We start from the raw sequence: 21586 nt of genomic DNA on the forward strand, positions 1-21586 counted from the left end.
GAGTCAGCCTAGGCAATTTAGCTAGTCCCTGTCTCAAAATAAAAATTTTTGAAATGGACTAAAAAGTAGCTCAGTAAAAAGGCCCTAGGTTCAATCTAAGGCAAAAAATATGGTGGTTATGAGAAACGAATGAATTTAAAAAATAATTACAGCTCTGGGCTGTAGCTATAAATTATAATATTTTTAGTGTTTAAGTTTTTCTAAAGGAGTAAAATAATATTTTGCTACTTCTTAATATCACTACAGTTATTTATAACCTGATGATTGATAGAATCATAATAAATAAGAAATAAAATATAAATTATATAAATATTTCACCCTTTTCATTTTATGGTTGGTATTTGGACTGTTCATATGTGTCTGATGGTAGCACCATGTCCTCCAAGTAAATGGGTATCTGAGAATATCTACAAATTTTAACATTTTCATAATTTTTAAAAGGAGAGAAAATGATTACTGACTGAATTTTATATTTTATTTTTGGCCCAAATGTGCCATGCATCATAACTGAGATTGTTAAATTCAAATGCTATTGTTGAGTATTGTGCTGAAGTTGATGAAATGTGATAACTAATGCTATTACCTGGCGATACATTGCAGTTAGGTTGTGTTTTCACAGTAGAATTATTTCAGTAATATACAGAGTGACTGCTGTCTCACAAGAGATTATTTTAGTGAAATGACTGGTCTTCCTGTCAACAAGAGCTCACAAAATTCAGCTAAGGATATCTTTGTGTGTGGCATGTGCTTGTGAACATGCATGTGGATATGTACATACTCCTACAGTGACCAACAGAAGCAAGTGAAAAGAAGGAAAAATCTACTTTTATGCTGTTTTATCAGTTCAGGTTATTGGTCTGAGTAAAAATCATTTCAGTACTTGATTCCATTTAGTGAGCCACACTCTGAGTTACATGTGAAATGCAATATACGTCATGGACTTTTTAAAAAGGATCAAGGAGTGGTCAATTACTCTTCATTGTAACGCCCATTACCATGGCTGTGCGTTTATTTTTCTTGTTAATGAACATGGACATGACATAAAGCAGCTGTCAACATATACTTAAAAGTTATTTAAAATTTCTAATGTAAGTTGCTAGGAAATTTCTACATGAAATTGGAATGTTGTATTTAGTGTAAGATTGATCTGTGGGAACAGGCTGTAAATGAGCTTGGAACACCTTTGTTTTGGTCTTAACGCTCCCATCCAAGACATCCAAGAGCATGGACGTCAGGTTGCCCCGGTCCCCCCTGTTATAGACGGCACAAGCGCAAGCACATCTTCCCGCTAGAGAAGAAAATGGAGACACTGGGTACTGTGTGTCTCTACAGGCTGCCTAAAGAAAGGCTTCTGAAGAGGAGGAAACAAAATAACCCACCAGCCCAGGCCTCAGCAAGCACCGGATGCCACACTCACATGGCCTCCCTGAGTTAATGAATGGGCTGTTCACAGATGTGTGGAAGGGTCCAAGGGAGTGAGCGAGGGACAGCTTTGTTCCCTTCAGGGGTATCAGGGCCTGGTCACTACACCGAGGCCTGGAAGGTGAAAAGAGAATTTAGCTAGAGTAACACAGCAAATGCTGGGACCTTTGTGGTGGGACAGAGACATCTGTGGTGACCTCTGGGAGTAACTTCACTCTCCTGCCACCTAGCTTCCCACAGGCAGAAGGGAGACCTTGGGAGAAAGAATCTGGGAGGGCAAAGCGAGAATAGAAGCACACTGAGGAGGCAGCAAGAGGGCAGAGGAGCATCTAGTGCCATTGTGGTTTCGGGCAGAGGAAGACTGGGACCTAAGAGAGAAGCAAAAGTCATTTATGCCAGCTGTGTTATCATGAAGCTGCAAGCATGGTGGTGATGCCCAGCGAAGGCACAGCTCACATTCACTGAAAGACCAAGCAAAATACCCTGGCACTGCCGAGGGAGAGGAAGTCAGCTCCCGCCACACATGAGGCCTTGAAAATCATAGGTACAGGAGCAGTAGTTAGTACAGTTGACTGGGGAAATCCATATATTTGATGCTATTGAACTTAACTACAGTAATAAAGAATTAAATGAGGACAGATTCATATCATAGTTGTTTTCTGGAAGCATAAGTCCACAATAGGATGAAAACATGGCTTAATCTATTACTATTCATTTCAATGGCGTGCACACGCATGCATGATAGAGACTCATAAAAATGGGGAATGTGTCCATTATGCTTTCTTGTGTGTATGTGTTCCTGGAAATTGAACCCAGGGCCCTCATACTTAGCCAGATCCCTGGTCCTTTTTAATTTTTTTGTTTTTATGTTGCGACAGGTTCTCATGAGCTCACTACATTGCCCAGGCTGGGCTTGAGTTTGTAATCCTCCTGCCTCAGCCTCCCAGAATGCTGGGATTATAGATGGTGCCACCAAGTCTGGCCCCATTATGGTTTTTAAGCCTTGAATATGGATGTTTTTAATGTTTGGAAGAGATGTAATATTGTTTGTTGGCTTCCATTTTCCCTGGAGACTAAACAGGAAGTCCATCTGCTGAGAGTAAGGGAAAGCAGGAGAAAAAGAGGGGTTTGAATAGAGTTTTAGTAGAGGGTAGGAGTGTGGAATGACATTAGAGAACTAGGCAAATACAATTACAATAATGAGAAAATGTTTACAAAGTCCATACTGCTAGCTTAACATTGATCCTCAGCAAACATGTGGATAAGATTGTAAGAGAAATGTTTGTGAGAACTTTTGTGAAAAGAAGAAATATCTGGCATCAACAGATTTTCACCAACAGCAGGTCAAAGCAAATTATTTTTATTTCCTTTTGTATGAATATTTTAGTTTTTCAAATGAAAGGACTCTCATTCACCAAAGTATTTGGTGAAATCTCACAGGTTACCCTTGTGAACCAAGGTATCAGACAGAATGCAAAATTCCATGGCGAAATATAGTATTGACAATTCATGAGGAACTTTGTTTAGAAAAATTAAGGTCATCATTTTAAAAGTTCATTCCAATTCAAATAAAGCTGATTCACTCCTTAAGAATTAGCACATGTACTTTAGAAAATACCCTACAACCATTAAAAAAAGAAGCTTGAAGTAACCTACAGGTATCGGAAGCTTCTGATTCATGCAGTGCGGGTTTCCGGTTGTATGACACATTCCCTTAAGCTCCTGTGGTTTGAGATTTGTATTCTTCCTATTGACTAATTTGTATAGGAGCACTTTTCTTTTTCTTTTACTAGGTATGATCTTAAAAGACCTAACAGAAGATCTCCGTGATGACCATTTTAAGAAATTGTTGAGTACCAAGATGCTGACAAAAACAACTCCCACATGGGCTAAAAAATACTATCTTTTGACCTTCGGCAATTCAGTTTACAAGAACTATGATTGGACAAGCTTAATACTCCCAATTTTATGAGAGAGAAAGAGAGAGTTAGTTAGTTAGTTAGTTAGTTAGTTAGTTAGTTAGTTCATGGTAAACCTCTAGGCCGAACACTCCATGGCAGTTGTCCTAAGTTTGCATGAAAGCTTTGGCCTTCTGAACAGTGATGCTAAGGGAAGCAGCAAATCAAATCACTTACTTTAGAGTCATATTTTGACAAATTGCCTTTAAAATACCAAGTTGCACCTTAAATCATAATTTGTCTTATATTAACAGTGCTAGAGCAGCTTTGTTTTTATTAAAATTTGCCTGGGGTATCTTTTTATTATTAGAAATTAAATAAATAAAAAAATAAAATACCAAGTTGCTTGAAATTTAAAAGGATTAAAAATGAAAGGAAAATAAAACCAAACGCCTTTTTAAATCTTAAATTTTCTCCTTATGATGACTTAAAAGTTGTATATAATTATATGTTTTGGTGTCCAACTCATTTTGTCTTTGAAATAAATAGTTTTGCTACCATTTCATATTATAAGAAAGCTAATTGCTATTTAGTTTTTTTGCCTGGGGAAATGAATAAAGAAACATAAGAATAAGAAAATAAATACCATATTAAATTACACTCCATATATACATAAACTTTTAAAGCAGTGGAATCTATTTACTTGTCTCATTCTATAACATTAAAATAAAGGCAGCTATAAATAATATATTTTAATTAAGCTTAATTACTTGCTCTAAGTGATAAGAAAGGTTACATAGGATAGAGACATAGTGAGTAAGTAGGATAGAATAGAATAAAACAGGTATTTTCTAAGGGTAAAAAGTTCCCAAGATTCTTAAATATGCAGATTCGAGGTATAAGATGTTATTAACAGTTGATTTTTTTCTCAGTCCTTTGTGTCCCATTAAGTCTTGTTTCCTTTTTAAAGGAAGAAAAGGAAAAAGACATTGAGGAAGACTCTGCTGTGAATCCTGGTAGAGACCGTGCCACAAACCAAATCCGGAAGAAGGAACCCCCGGTGTCCACCACGACACACTACAACCGCATAGGGACCAGGTACAACGAGGGCAAGACCAACCGATCTCCAGCGAGAGGAGGCGGCTTCTCTGGAAAGGCTGCTCTCCCCAACACACCTTTAAATTCTACTCCCCGACCAGGCCCTGAATTGGCAACGGCAAAGGAATTGTTTCTGTTTTCTCAGACTGAACTGCTGCCACATACTGTGGAAGGTACTTCATCCTCTTTAGATGATGGCTCTGAAACTGTTCTCAGATTTCCACAAATGAACCTGTCTGGAACTGTAGAATCTTTAAACACGGTTTCTATAACTGAGTATCCAGAGGTGTCTACAGACATCAGTGAGGAAGACAATTTACTAACTGATTTTAAACCTGGTAGCGGAGCTGATGATTCTTCAGGCTCTAGTCCTGCAACTTCTTCTGTGCCATTCATCCTTGAAAACATATCAAATGGATATATATTTTCTTCAGAAAACCCAGAGACCATCACATATACTGTGCTTAAACCAGAATCTACAAGAAATGCTTCAGAAGATCCAGCTTCGTCAGGTTCAGAGGAATCACTCAGAGACCCTTCCATTGACAGGGGTGTGTGGCTTCCTGGCTCCACAGATGGAACAACCCAGCCTGACACTGGATCGGGTAAAGAGACCTTTCTCCAGACTAACGACACTCAGCTCCTCACAGATGATTCTGAGAAGGAAACGGAGTCCATCCCTCCAGGCCCCCTCGTGTCACAGGGCCCCTCAGGCACAGATATGGAGATGCCACATTATTCTACATTTGCCTACTTCCCAACCGAGGTAACACTGTCTGCTTTCACTTCATCCTCCGGGCACGGTTCAGCCCCCACCATCCGAGTGGTACAGGCGCAGACAACTCAGCCAGTGTACAATGGTGAGACACCTCTTCAGCCCTCCTACAGTAGTGAAGTGTTCCCACTAGCCACCCCTTTGTTGCTTGACAATCAGATCCTCAGCACTGCCCCTGCTGCTTCAAGTAGTGATTCGACCTTGCATGCTACGCCTATATTTCCCAGTGTCGATGTGTCATTTGAATCCACCCTGTCTTCCTATGATGGTGCACCCTTGCTTCCATTTTCCTCTGCTTCCTTCAGTAGTGAATTGTTTCGCCATCTGCATACGGTCTCTCAAATTCTTCCACAAGTTCCTGCAGCTACTGAGAGTGATCAGGTATCCTTGCATGCTTCCCTGCCTGCGGCTGGGGCTGATGTGTTATTAGAGCCCAGCCTCGCTCAGTATTCTGATGTCGGGTCACATCAGACCAGTGCTCATGCTGCTTCAGAGACATTGGAATTTGGTAGTGAGTCTGGTGTCCTCTATAAAACACGTATGTTTCCTCAAGCTGAGCCATCTAGCAGTGATGCTATGATGCATGCACATTCTTCAGGGCCTGAACCTTCTTATGCCTTACCTCATGATGAGGGCTCTCAACGCACCTTCGCTGTTCCTTACAGTTCTGCAATACCTGTGCATGATTCTGTTGCTGTATCTTATCAGGGTTCCATATTTAGCAGCCCTAGCCAAATATCAGTGCCTAAGTCTTCGTTAATAATCCCGACTGCGTCATTCCTGCAGCCTGCTCATTCCCTCTCTGGTGATGGGGAGTGGTCTGGAGCCTCCTCCGACAGTGAATTTGTTTTGCCTGACACAGATGGGCTGATAGCCCTTAACATTTCTTCACCTGTTTCTCTAGCTGAATTTACATATACAATATCTGTGTTTGGTGATGATGATAAGCCGCTTTCTAAAAGTGAAATAATATATGGAAATGAGACTGAACTAAAAATTTCTTCTCTCAGTGAGATTGCCTACCACTCTGAAAGCACAGTCATGCCCAACATGTATGATCATGTAAATAAGTTCAATAGGTCTTTACAAGAGACCTCTGCTTTCATTTCTAGCACGGAGGGCATGCATCCAGGGTCTCTTGCTTACACTGCCACAAAGGTTTTTGATCATGAGATTAGTCAAGTTCCAGAAAATAACTTTCCAGTTCAACCTACACATACTATATCTGCAGCATTTGGTGACCCTTCGCTTAAATCTGTGTCTAGAGCAAGCTCAGAGCCAGCATCTTCTGACCCTACTTCTAGTGAAATGTTATCTCCAACTCAGCTCCTCCTCCAGGAGGCCTCATCTCCTTTAAATACTGAAGTCCTGCTGCAGCCTTCCTTTCAGCCTTCTGATGTTGCCACCTTGCTTAGAACTGCTCTTCCAGCTGTGCCCAGTGAGCCGATATTGGTTGAAAGCCCCAAGGTTGATAAAATTAGCTCGACAGTATTGCATCTCATGGCATCAAATTCTGCTGCAAGTGAAAACAGGCTGCACTCTACGTCTGTACCAGGCTTTGAAATACTGGCTTCTAATATTCACTCTCCTGCACTGCAAGGTGTAACAGTTTCTTACACAAGTGAGAAAGATTTTGAATCAGTTTTGCTTACAAGCAAAAGTTCCCAGCAAGTTGTGCCATCTTTGTACAGTAATGATGAGTTATTCCAAACTGCCAATTTGGAGATTAATCAGGTCTTCCCCGAAAAAAGAAGTCATGTATTTGCTACCCCTATTTTATCAGTTGATGAGCCACCAAATACATTTACAAATAAGCCTACATATTCCGATGAAGCTTTCACCTCCACCGAAAGTTCTAATACTGATGAGGCACTTGCTGGGATTCCAGCAGTTGTTCCTGACACTCTTGCATCTACTGATCATTCTGTCTCCTTAGAATATGGGTACATTTCCACTATACCTGTTTCCCCTGAAAGAGATGGTTCTGTGACCACAGCCAAGTTGTTGCTTCCTTCTAAAGCTACTTCTAAACTGACTTATAGTGCCAGGTCTGATGCTGACTTAGTAGGTGGTGGTGAAGATGGTGCTATTGATGATTATGATGATGATGATGATGGTGAAGGTCTATACATGAATAAGTGTATGTCATGCTTATCCTATAGAGAACCACAGGAAAAGGTAACAAATGACTCAGACACCCAGGAAAATAATCTTGTGGATCACAATAATCCAGTGTTGAATTCATTCTCTGAGAATTCTGAAGAAGAAAATAAAGTCCCAGGTGTCACCTCAGACAGTCAAATTGGCATGGACAGAAATCTTGATAAGTCAGGGCCAAAAACTGTGCTAACCCAGAAGCACAATGATGGAAAAGAAGACACTGACATTCAGATTAGTAGTGCTGTGCTTCCTCTCACCCCAGAATCTAAGGCATGGGCAATTCTTACAAGTGATGAAGAAAGTGGATCAGGGCAGGGTACCTCAGATAGCCTCAATGATAATGAGACTTCCACAGATTTCAGTTTTCCAGATGTTAATGAAAGAGATACTGACGGGGTCCTGGAGGCAGGGGACTCGAAGCGAACTCCTGGGTCCTCACAGTCCTCAGCACCGTCTGTTGCCAGCGGGCACTCAGAAGTGTTCGACAGTTCAGAGGCAGGTTAGTTGTGATCAGAAGAACAGGATAAGGTATCGTGATGTTCTTGGTCCAAAAGTAAGACAGAAACATGGACACATAGAAGTATTTGCTAAAACAGCAGGTCACCTTTTTTCAAAATCAAAATACTCAACAAATCAATTTATAGCTTTTGAAGTATAATTTCATTATTTCAAATGAATATCCAGCATATGATCCTTAATTGCTGTCCAAATGTATAAAGTATTTCTATATATTGTTAATTTATGTTATTCTAAAGGAGGCCTGTTATGTATGGGAGCAATCATTGAATAATACATTGTTAGTATACCACTTTTAAAATAAGTGTGCCACTTTAAGGTGATTTTTATTTTCACATTTGTGTCCTACAATGAACTGTGCACTAAAGCTAACAGTAATATGACACAAGCACTTCTCTCTGACGTGCCTATGGAAAGAACTTAAACAATTTGTACACACACATCACATGAAGAGCTTTAAAATGAGTTTTATTGATAAATTTGGAGAGCTAACGGTGAACTTTAAGAAGTTTTAATATTTAAAAATTGTCTTTGTTTTAGTACTTACACTGTTGCCTAAAGAGGGCAGTGTGAACCAACAAATACAGTTTTGTGCTTGCTGTTATATACTTTTCTAAGTTAAATAACAGGCATTAATATGCACAGTACGCATAGGTATTGGACGACAAGATGTAGAACAGTAGATTTTCTGTAGAGGTGCATTTCATTTGTTAATGTATTTTATGCACATTGGTTTATGGGCCAGATGTTTCCTAGAGTAGATTACTTGCAGCATACATACTACAGATGTCTGCTTTATATGCTAAGGGGGGGAAGAAGAGTGCTCTTGCATTAAGCATATGGGACATGGGATAATTTCATTCAGTTGGTGGTGAGCATTTTGTAAGTTGCTTTTATTAAATGATAAAGTTTTTAAATTAACAACAAAAACATTCAATCTTAACAAGTGAAAGGGAGACAAATATAATCTTGCTCTCTTATTTCAAAAAAGTGAATATAATATAGAGTGCAGACCACTCTCATTAAGATATTTTCTTGTTTGTTATTTTCATCAGTTGAATTAGTTGTACATTTTTTTCTTACTGAAGGAACAATTAAAAGTTCATACGTTTTGATAGGGAAATTTTTATTCTGTATTCTGATTTCATACCTTTCTAACACTGCATTTCAATTTAAACTGTTAGACTCGTATGTGAGAAGGAATAATGAGCTCCTAGGTCACAATAGTCATTAGTATTGTTATGCATATGAATTGTTATCTGTCCTTAATAATGCTACTTGGCTTTTGAGTTTTTATTAGATTTATATTACAGGAAAATATCAGTAATTCATCCCTTTGCTTAATAGGTAGTGACATCTATGTTTTCTTGCTATATTGTACTTAGTACAAGTACCAAATGTACTAGAACAAGTTTTTCTTTGGTGCACTAGATTTATGAATTGTTAAGAGTATGTTCTACCACTAATGAAGAAAAATACAGTAATATGAATATAACATCTAGCATCATCAAGTGATATAATTAATGAAATATAGGCTTAAGCAAGATTAGGGAAAAATTCTTGCCTGTTTTTAAAACTATATCTGTAAAAATCACATGTAGTATACCTTGCTAACTACTGAATGTACTCCTTAGTCTAAAACATAATTATGGCATATTTCTAAAATATAAAACAATTTAATAAGATATATGCCTCAAAATAATATAAATAAGGCAGATATTAGCATATGCAATTTATAAAGGAGTAAACAGAAACCTAGGGATACTAAGTTTTTTAAAGCAGGTCACATAAAAAATAAGCACAAAACTAAGCATAGAAATATGTATTATTAACATCTGTTTCTTAGGAAGTATATTCTAAGACTAAGGACAGTAAAATGTGTGTAATGCTCAAGTTTTAATACCAAAATTACAGTGCTTTAGTCTCAAAACATATTATAAAATATTAATCTTAGATTTTTATTTCCTAATAGACTACTAGTAGGTTCTTATGTTATCATTTAGGTAGCTCATACCATCTACTAAGTCATTGAAAAACACCAAAATTATATTTTATTCTCAGAAACATTTTACAATATTAACTTTAGTCCTTTATTTCATAATAGCCCCTATACAGTACTGAACCATATCAGGGTACTTATTTTAGTCTCACTTAAATGAAAATAAAACCAATACAACTAGCTGTTTCTCATTACAGTATACAAGGTGACCAGCTGATTACCTGTACTTTCACATGGTATGCCATCTTGTATAAAATCCCAGCACCTGGGGCTGGGGATTTAGTTCAGCGGCAAAAGTGCCTGCCTGGCAAGCGCAAGGTCATGAGTTTGGTTCCCGGTACCAGAGAAAAACCAAAAAAAAAATTTTAAAAATAAAAAAAAATAAAATCCCAGCACCCATATGTATAATTACCATAGAATTATCAATCTCATTCCTCAAAATGCATAAAAGCTGATCTCCTAGAGAACTTAGAATATGTCTGTGTGCAAGATATATGTATGCGCATGTGTGTATATAGTGCATGCATATATACATGATATGTATTTGGTGCATATTTTTCCTTATGTGGTATATGTCTTTCATACATATCACATATATGCTCAAACATATCTCATAAATGAGATGTATTTTCCTATATATACATCCATATATATTGTTATAGATATTTGTGATCATTAAATATTTATATAAGCTTACTTTATACATATTTTAATCTCTATAATTTATGTAAGCTTACTTCATGTGCATCTTAATCTCTATCTTCGATTCTCAAACAGCATGGATTAACATAACCTGTAAAACTTGTCAGAACAGTTTGTTTAGCCTTGCCCTAGAGTTTCTCATTCAGAAAATTTGGTGTGGCTTGGATAAGGCCCCAAATTTGTATTTCTAACTAGTTACAGATGATGCCAATACCACTGCTCTGGGGATCACAGTTTAAGAATGACTGACGGGGCTGGGGGTTTAGCTCAGCGGCACAGCGCCTGCCCGGCAAGCGCAAGGTCCTGAGTTTGATCCCTGGTACCGGGGGAAAAAAAAAAAACAAAAAACAAAAAACAAATAACAAATAACAACAACAAAAAACAAAGAATGACTGATGTAGATAGTAACATTAACCACCATTATAATTATTAGGTAAGGATTTTGCTAAGTGGGTTATTTCCTTTACTACTCTCAAACTTTCTTTCCATTTAGGTAACAATAGTTAGAATAGGAAAAATATAAAGACAATCCTAATTGACTAAGATGCCTTTTTCAGTTTTGCAGGGAAATGTTCAAGGCAGTCACTATCAGATTACTAGGTACCTAAATGACTCTGCACATTGCTTAGTTGCAAAAGCATATTGTTGACCTAAAAAAAGTTGAAGCTTTGACTTTTATCACAAGAATGTTAACTACAGCACAGGATTCACTTGATTTCTAAGATTTTCACGTTTTGTAAGGTTTTATGGTTGTATGGTTTTATCATGGATTATATTGTTGAATTCCTCTTTTTCTCTAGCAGATGCAGCTATAAGAACAAACATCCTGGGAAATACAGAGGTCATTTTCATTCCTCTGATACATTTCCTGTATAAGTGGATCATCTTTATGGCTTTTTGCCATCACACCTAATTACACAAAGCAACTGCCACAGTGAATCTCGAGCTCTCTGGAATTACATGTATTTAATGCCATGTATACGAATGTGTATGAGTCTCAAATGTCTTAAGCATCTGAAATTAAATTGATTCCTTCTACATCATGCCACTAATAATCGTACACTTGGTACAGCACATCACATGCTCCAAGGGGATAGGAAGCATATAAACTTTGATGGAAAACTTAAATTTAGTTATCTTAGTACCTCTACAGGTAGACAAGTAGGGGCTCTTACTTTGTAGCAATGTCAGTACATGCTCATGAAAACAGCTGTCCTGCACGATTATCTTGGCTTCCTACCAAACACACCTTAAAACAGAGGAAGGATTATGTCCAGCCACTAACATGACTCTGGAACCCTTTTCAACAACTTTTCTCAGTTGTAGAGATTTTCAGAGTGATGTACAGTAATGTACCTGACTAGTCACAAAATTAGTTATTTTCCATCTTTTAAAAGGAACATAATCAGATTTTTTTCATTATTTCCACTTGCATATTTGAGAAGCATTTCTTAAATACATGTTTTTTTCAATTCAGATGGAGTAAGTAGTATTCTTATTTTTTATAGAAAAAGATAAAAAACATATTCAATATCACTTAAAACCAACCTTTATTTAGGATTAAAATAGTTTACTGGATTGAACAAATACTTTAATGTATAAAAGGTACCTCTAATTCTTTTCTTTATGAAAAATTATCAATTGCTGCTAATCATTTATTGAATTTCAGGGGTAAAATTAAAATTAATTTTACAAATTGAGATTATATATGCTTATATACTAAGTAGCATTGTTTTTCTGATCAATTTTAGAAATTAGATTGTTTTCTAATTTTAATATTAGAAAAAATTCTGTTTTCCTTTAGCAAGTTTGTCCTGACAGTATTATGCTCCTGTCTCGCCAAGGCATCTCTGACTTGTGTGATTACAGTTTTTCAGCTCTAATTGTTTTCCGTACTTTCTAAACTTTACTTCAGTTACCTTAATTGTAGACTTTGCATCATATAGTAAAAAATCTTAAAGGTAAGTAACAGCAGTAAAGGTTGCAGTTAATCAGTTGAAAAATGTTGTGTTTTTCCTTCATCTTTAATATCAACTCTCTCAATTTTCTCTGACTACAGAAGCCAGTAATAGTAGCCATGAATCACGTATTGGTCTAGCTGAGGGGTTGGAATCTGAGAAGAAGGCTGTTATACCTCTCGTGATCGTGTCAGCCCTGACTTTTATCTGTCTAGTGGTTCTTGTGGGTATTCTCATCTACTGGAGGTAAGTTGAGTGTTCCTATAGAAAATTTAATGCATAAAGCTGAGATTTTGCCTGTATTTCATCTGAAAGGTCTTAAAAGCATATTTGAAATTTTTTTACTTGAGAGTTGCCATTAACTTATTCAAGTAACCATGAGCAAGGTGAAATTGTGAGTCGAAAGACATAGTAGTCAAAAGGTGGATTGTTCTTCCTCTTAAACAATTAAAGTTAAAATGGAGGAACATCGACTCAGCTAATATTTAGTACAGTGTTTTGACAGTTGCATTTTCATGTAATCTAATTAACATCCAAATAATACCACACTATTTAAATAAATCTAAGTTTTTGCCAGCTGTTATTTCCAAGAATTATTATTTGGCAAAACATAATTTTTGATATGATAAAATACTTAATTTCAGTTAATTTGTACAATATGGATGTCCATTCTGTATACTGAGGGAAAATGATAATCTGTGCATGAAAGTAAAAACCAAGTTATTAAAATAGAAATGTAAGCATGGAATAAATTACTATGTTAAGATGCATGGGTTTTTAAAATTGTTTATCATTCGCTTCAAGGATAAAATATAACTTCCTTCTCATCAGTGTTGCTTTAAAACTTTTAAAGGACAAGGATAATTGCAGCCATCATGAGCTTCCCATTCTGCTGCAAGCATAACACACAAGTAATTAGTAGATTGACTCAAGATGTCATGTAGAACAGTAAAACTATCTGCTAGAAAACAAAAACTTTATAATGATACAAGAATTCATAACTGTAAGCCAACAAAGGGCTTTGCTTATACTTTAAACTTTAAAAAGAGTTTTCTTCTGCAGATCTATAGTTAATTTCTTTTTTGTTTAATAGCTTCATTCTATTAATATTACTATTCTTTATGTGTTATTTCAAAATATACTCTCAGTTTATTCCAAAATATTTATTATGGTTATTGTTTCCCATTTATCCAATACTGTGTTGACTGCTATCAGGAAATACCAAAAATGAATGAATGAATGAATGAGTACCATTGTTTCAAGATATTCATGCTTAATGAGAAAAACTAATTTTATAAAATATTACAACCAAGCATATGTGTAGCAGATGAAATGTAGTACTGAGATATTGGAGAACCTGGAATCTCATAGGCTAGACCAGGCAGTATAAAATTGAATGTAGAGCTGGAGCCACATAGTGTACAGGAAGCAGAGATAAAGAAGAGCATTCCAAGCAGGAGTATGGCAGGCAGGAGGATGGAAAGTAAGTGAGTGGGATGCGGTGAAGTCAGGGAGGCTTAGGGAATGTAATTGTATGTAAATGGACGTTTGTTGGCTGAGGCAGAACGCTTGCATAACCAACTGTATTTTATGCCTGACTTCCTTTACAGAGCAGAGTAGTCTGCAGACTATGGAGAGCAGAGCATGTTGTCCCTGTGTGGTGGATTAGGAGTCCATTTGTCCATAATAAGATGCAAAACACCTGCTTTCTTGAGTCTGTACCGCAGCGCGATTGCTGCGGTTGCCTCTTTTCACAGCACGCTCCATGTCCAGCAGAACGCTTTGGACACAGTATACAGTCACATAGCGTTTGTTCAGTTAGCTTTCATTTGATTTTCTCCCCGCATGCGTACCATGTTTGGATATGTTTGTTCAGATTCCTGGTTTCAAGCTAATCTGCGCATCCATTTTTAAATTAATGGGAATTAATTTAAAATTTTAAATTTTAAACAAATTTAAGATAAGATAAAAATAGAACCAAATTCTATTTCATAGTAAATAGTGCTAATGCAGAGTTCCAATAAAGATGTCAGGTAATTTATAGCTATGAAATTGAAATAATTAGCATGAGTCTCTTAATATCTATTACTGTTTCTAAGTATATTTTCTGAAGAATTAGAAGACACTGTCTATTTCATATGATTTTATATTTCATGTAAAAAGTAAAACCTGGAGTGGGTCTATCCTGTATTACTATGGGTCACCCATCTGTTCTGTGTGAGGAAGAGAGAAAAGTGCCAGCTGAAAACATATTACTGACTCTATCCCATACATTGTTCTGTTTTCCTCACAAATAGCATTTTACATGCCTCGAATAGAGTGTAGTGTTTAAATAGTGAGCACTTTTGTAATCTATGAACTGTTCGGATAAAATTTGTCACTCTTGCTTATTTCAGAATTCACTAAATACTGTTAACCGTTTGTCCTACTCACGTCTATATGAAGTAAATTCATTCTGAAATGTAACTTTTTAGATCATTATACACTAGTGGTATTATGTGCTGAATCACGTTAGCCTTCAAAGTTTGTGTGAACTATTCAGATTCCAGCATAGATGCGTCTGTAAATAATGTGCTTTACCCAGCTAAAATGGAAAGACTTCAGCCATTTCTGGACATTATGCTCTGTGGTGAAGTTTAAAAATCTGATGGCCTAAAAGTAACAGTCCTGGCAGTAATGGTCCTTATGAATTTTCCTAAATATATATTTAAACATTTTTAAAAGCTTTAATGAGGTAAAATTGGTACATCATAAAAGTCACCTATTTAAATTATATAGTTTGATGTTTTTTCATTTATTGTATGTCCTAATGACTAATGACTATTTCTTAATGTGCTTATTGGACATTTATAGATCTTCTTTTGAGAAATGTGAGTTCACATCCTTTCTTGCACTGTTTCCTTTATGATTGAGTTCTGTTTTTATATACTCTAGATACGAGTCCCTTTAACATATCTAATTTTCAACTATTTTCTCCCATTCTGTGTATGGGATTCTCACTTTTTTAACAACTTAAAGTGCTAAAATTTGTAATCTTGATGTAATTCAATTCATCCATTTTCCATCACTGATCTTGCTTTTGGTATCCTAAGAAAGTATCCCCTAGCCCAAAATCACAAAGAATTCTAGAAATTTACAAAGACTTACACTTTCAAAGATTACAACAAAGCCACAGTAATCAAAAGGTTCTGAAATTGGTTTAGGAGTGGATAAATAGACCAATGGAGTAGAACTGAGAGTATGAAAATAAGTGTTTGTGTTTGTGGTTAACAAATTTTAGACAAGGGCCCCAAGAGTTTTCAATGGAGAGAGACTAGTCCTTTCTATAAATGGTTCAAAGGCAACTAGGCATCCACATTAGAAAATATTTTTTCTCACATTGTACAAAAAAATTGTATCCAAAAAATGCCATGGATCTAAATGAAGGACCTAAAACCATAAAATTCTTAGAAGAAAATGTAAACATTATTGTGGCCTAATTTTAGGAGAAAATCTCAGGTAGGGTAATAAATCCTCTCATCTAATTTTCCTGACTGAAGATGTTACTATGTATTTACCTTAAGAAGAAGTATGGGGCAAATTGCCGGTAGTAAAATCTGAGCCTCTTTCACGGTTCTGTTTTGAATTTCCTACACAGCCTTGGGTATGTCATTTGCCCACCTATGGATAGGTTTACTCTGCTTGCTGTTTGGGTGGACTCCATGGGTCATCTTTAAGTTCGCAGTAAGTCCTTTTTGAGGAGATTTGTGAATGAGTTTAGCTTGCTGAACGTTGTTTCACATTTGTATATGGTTACTGGGAAATGGAATAATAATTACACTTTTCTAGCTTTTAATTCTAAATACTGTGATGAAAAGGTGTAAATTAAATAATCAGATTACCATTGATTGATAGCACCTATGTCTACAAGTTTAAAACAGTCATCACTTTTTTCACCGTGACTGAGTGATAATTAGCAGGAGACGTAGTCATCAACACTTAGCACATAGACGTGAAGACAGTCGCTGCTTATTCAGAACAGATGGACTGTAGATACTGAATCTTGTCATACACTAAATAATGTCTTAAAATTATTTTCCAGATGTTTTAGGATACAATGTATAGGAGCCAAATCATTTGAGTCAGAACCTAAACCTGCCAGTTGTAGTCAGTAGAACACCCCGTTGCTAAAAGCAGTATAGAGAAGAACTTTCCATAAATTCTGCTGTTTTGGTTTGTGGGGTGGGAAGGAAAGTAATTATTAATCCTGCCTTTACCATAAATTCAAATTCATGGGTCATGGAAGGTAAGTGCCAATGTAGAGTGGAGGCTTCCTGGTACCATATTGCCTTTTAAGTGGCATGTCACTTTCCATGTGACACTGCCCCATAAAATATACCTAAACTTTATACAGATGAACTTGATAAGTCAGTCTATCCAGTTGTAATTTTTCCCGAATGTAAGCTTTCTGGTATGACTTAAAAGGTTCTTTTTGGAAAGTAATGTCAAATAATATAGGGAAAACTACCTTCTAAAACCAATGAAGATTTATTAAATAGTTGAATCAAGTAGAGTTGGTTTTTACCCAGTTACAACAACAAACATTAGCAAATTAAACCTCAGTGTCAATATGTTTTAATTTACCTTTTTATAGTTTATCAGATACTGCCTCCTTTCCATTCCCTCCAAGTTAGTGGAATATCATTTATCCTTCAATCCAAGTATCTCCCCCTTCCCATCTTTCTGTACCTGTATATTCCACTCCCCCACATGCACATGTGTTTTGACATTGGAAACTGTTTAATTTGAGGCTCAGGTAGGCAAGATAATCTAGGAGACAGCTGATGGTGGTTGGTGGGGATTTTTTGCTTCTAGAAATCCATGTAATTCATGGATTTCTGAGTACTGAGTACCTGCTATACGCCTTGTACTCTATTAAGAGGTTTTTTTATATTAAAGAGTAAAAACAATGATACAAGATTTCAAAACAAGGTGATAGGAGAGTCACAATGATTAAAATATTGTGTATTGGTATCTTCAAAGTAGTTGCTCAGATTACAGGATATAGGAATGAGAAACTGATCAAACAATATAAGCATAAATCTTTCTCTTCTTTTTTGTTGTTTTGTTTTTTTCTTCTGGTACCAGGAATCGAACCCACGACCTTGCGCTTGCCAGGCAGGCGCTGTGCCACTGAGCTAAATCCCCAGCTTCAAATCTTTCTTTTCAATGAACTAAAAGAAATTAGTAATAAAACTGTCTTAACTATCTTGTATATATATATTTTTCCTTTTCCCTTCCTTCTCTTCTCCTTTCCCTCATCCCAGTTTCTCTTTCCTTTTGAACAGTTTCTTCCCATTTCACAATATTTATTGTACATTTTGAATCTTATTTACTCTTTTAGCTTCTCACACTAGGGAAATAATACTATGTTTACACATATGTGAGTCTGATTTATTTCACTTAGAAGTATGGTTTCAAGTTGCATTCATTTACCTGTAAAAGTCTCAAATGGCTGAGTAATATTCCATTGTATGAAAAGACCACATCTGTTTTTATTCATTCCTTGGTTGATGGGTGGTTTCAAAGATTTAGCTATTACAAATTGTGCTACTGTAAACATGATATACATATATTGCTGTAGTTTGATGCTTTCAATTCTTAAGAGTTTGATTCACAAGAAATCAAGAAACAACCCTATCTTCTAAACGTATTACAAGAAGGATAACCGAAATAAACCAAGTATGTTATAAAAATAATTACCCTAACAACCAATTAAGAACAATATTTAACATAACACCATGTAGAATAATGTCTAGAAACCTAAGATAATTTTTTGATTGGTTAGGTATATTTTTCAGAACAGTCATTTCAATGAGCAGTTTGTGTTAGGTGCAGTGGAGACAGAGAAGGTGTAGTTCTGGGATCTGTGTGGGAAATGAGAGGCTGTTTCACAGAGAAGATGCCTCTGAGCTGTCCCGAAGGAGGACAAGGCTTGCATGGCATATTGGAGAGTGAGGCATTTGTTCAGAAGACAATCAGGTTTGAAGGAGGGAGAAGAGGTGCTAAGTGAGGAGAAAACAAGGCAGGTTCAATGATCTATCACGCGGTTGTGTTACTGGGGTATAAGCTTCAAGCAGAATCTTCAAACATGATGAGGAGCACAGATAGATAGCACTTAGGTTTAAATAATCTTAACTTCATAATCTAAAACTATTTAGCGTACAGAACAAGAAGTTACTAACAGAGCCACAGAGGGGAGCAGGAAGGCCAACTCTTTGTGTGCCATTTGAGATACTTACGAAGGAATGGATTTCACGTTAGAAGAAGAAAGAAGTTTCTAGCAATTCACAAAGAAGTGATCTCTTCCTTACTAAAGATATCAAACTCGATCTTAACTCTGTATCAGGGATACTGCTAAAGCGATTCTTGTATCCCCTATGAATCACACTAGGTTGCTCAAGGCATTTTATAGTCTGAAGGTTCTTTTTCTTTTTTTAATTCTCATCTGCTTGGGTAATTATATTTAGTACTTTCCAAAGGATCTAATCTGTACCCAATGCAGTTTCCATGTCATTGTGTCTAAGCTTGGTAGCCGTGGTTGCACAGAGAAACTGAAATTTCTCGCAGCTTCTGCTCCAGTGGGGCTTCAGTTTTCTCACACCGACTGCCAATAGTTTCTTCATCACGGGACAGTAGTTCTCATCTGTCCCATTGCTCGTCAGTCTGCCTACTGTCTGCTTTCCAGATGTGATCCTAGCTCAGGTTCCCTTGTCATTTCATCCTGGATCCGGTCATCTTGCTCCTGTACCACTTTCTTTCCCTGGAGAAATATTCTGTATTCTGTCGATTTACACTTCTGGGTTGGATTATCGAAGGCTTGCACTACCAAATCAGAAGGCTAATTTTTGCTATGCAGATTATTTCTTTAGGATATTCCCCCTACTTGTGACATTAACATTGTAAATAAACTACACAATTTTACCCTATTTCCGCATATAGCAATTTATTTGTTGAATATCTAAGGATATCTATAATATGGCAATACTCAGGACCAATGCTGCAGTGATTCATAAAAAGTACTTTAAACTATCAGGCATGCATTCCAGTGAGGAAGACCAACTATAAACATGTAAAACAAACAAACACATACGTAAAATACATTAAAAATAGTACAAATGATTCCTAATTTAAGATGATTTGATTTTTTTTAACATTACATTGGGGTGAAACCAGTACAATTCAGTAGAAAGTGTTTTTGAAGTTTGATCTTCTCCAATGCTGGTCATGTGCGGTATCGTGCTCTCCTGCGAGGCCAGGCAGGGGAGCTGCAGTTCCTAGTCAGATGCAGAGCCCTAGGGAGACTGCTGCTCCGCAGGGCACTGGGCCACGTGGCTCTGACACTTGGCAGGCTGATTGCATCGCATGTACTTCTAGCTTGTGGTACTTAAGAGTATCACTATTTCTTTTCTTTCTGTGCTTTTATTTTTAATGTTTATTTCATTAGTACATGTTTGTAGTATATGAAGTTTACTTATGATATTTTCAATTTACAATGGGTTTGTCAGGAAATAACCCCATTAGAAGTGTTTCATGCAGTAATAAGTAATCAAAAGCAAATAAAATGACAAAGCCCAGTGACTTAGAAGGACAGGCTGACACTTTTAGCTAGCACGATCAGGGATTCTGAGAGGAACAGATGTGCATTGATAATGGGAAGGACAGCAGGTGAGCAGAGGGAGCAACAAAGCCAAGGCCCTGAGACAGTGTGGACAGGGCTTTGCTGAGGGAGTGAAGCAGGACCAATGTGGACTGGAGCCTGCTGGGTGAGAGTCATAGGAGATGAACCTACTGATTTGGTGGGGGCTACGTCATGAAACTCTTCCAGCTCTTGTTAAAATAATTCAACATCACTGTAATTGCAGTGGGAAGCCATTCAAGAATTTTAGCCAGGAAACTGACTTGCTAGAAAAATCTCAAGATTTAGAGATGTCACTGCACAGGAGCAAGTGTTATGTTAAAGCTCATTAGGATAAATACCTTGTAGCTTGATGCTTTAAAATGGAAAATGAAATTGCCATTTTCACACAGATATTTCTGATAAATCATTCATGAGTACTTCAAATAAATAGCTAACATCAGAGAGTGGCATCAGCAGTATTAAATATCCAAATTTCTTAAATTAAGGGTGGTTTGCATTGCTTTACAGCAGCAGTCAGTTCTTTGCCCTTCCCCATAGATTCTCGCGTGCGCTTACCAAACATTACTCTATCTGAATGAAAATAGATCCTGGTAACACTGTAGGTGTAGTTGTCATTGATACCAAACATACTCATTCTCAAAACCACCACCAAGACCAGCATCTGTTGCAAGTAAAATCACCCCAGGTTTTGGTTGTGTGCTTGTTATTTCCTCACTTAAATTCTGCCACTACTTTATCACCACATAATATAGAGCCGCCTTGTTTCTGCATCAAGATGTTACCATCATGGAACTTTACTTCTACATCATCATGTCCTGTTGCCTTTTGCAAGCAGCTGAATGTATCTCAAGGGACATGGTCACTTACATGTCAAGTACAAACAGCCTTTGACCTGGTCCCGACCAAGAGGTGAGGCACTTTGGTGCATAGCAGCAGTGGGAGAGTGTCTGGACATTGAGGTTTCTCATATCAGCAAAATACTCTTGGTACAAACAGCGTCTCAAGTGTTATCTCTGCTTTCGGTGTCTGATTCCTACTCATGAACTCTTCTGCATCTGGCACAGGTAGAAATGAGATTAATTTGGAGACATAATACTCTTTCTGATCTTGTGTTTTGTTAAAATAGTTTTAGATACAGCAATCATTCTGCTAGGCATAGATTCACTTTCGTTTTAATCTGGATATTTCCAAGAGGAAGTCCACAAGTCATCTGATTTTCCACACAGACAGAAGTATAAATTGCCTTCTTCTTTTGTTTTCCAGAAAATGCTTCCAGACTGCACACTTTTATTTGGAGGACAGTACGTCCCCTCGAGTAATCTCTACCCCGCCAACACCTGTCTTCCCAATTTCAGGTAATGACTTCAAGTATGACCA

At 36.9% G+C, this 21586-nt stretch overlaps 1 protein-coding gene across 1 annotated transcript in view; it reads left to right on the forward strand.

Annotated features, from left to right (window-relative positions):
• The window catches only part of Ptprz1 (protein tyrosine phosphatase, receptor-type, Z polypeptide 1), a 122568-nt gene that overhangs the window by 74922 nt on the left and 26060 nt on the right, over positions 1-21586 (forward strand). Inside the window, exons 12-14 of the mRNA XM_013503257.1 lie at positions 4291-7852; positions 12630-12774; positions 21473-21564. Coding sequence (XP_013358711.1) covers positions 4291-7852; positions 12630-12774; positions 21473-21564 — 3799 coding nt within the window. The remainder of the gene's footprint in view (positions 1-4290; positions 7853-12629; positions 12775-21472; positions 21565-21586) is intronic.

This window comes from Chinchilla lanigera, unplaced genomic scaffold (genome assembly GCF_000276665.1).
Source record: "Chinchilla lanigera isolate Chin_1 unplaced genomic scaffold, ChiLan1.0 scaffold00078, whole genome shotgun sequence".
Taxonomy (NCBI): domain Eukaryota; kingdom Metazoa; phylum Chordata; class Mammalia; order Rodentia; family Chinchillidae; genus Chinchilla; species Chinchilla lanigera.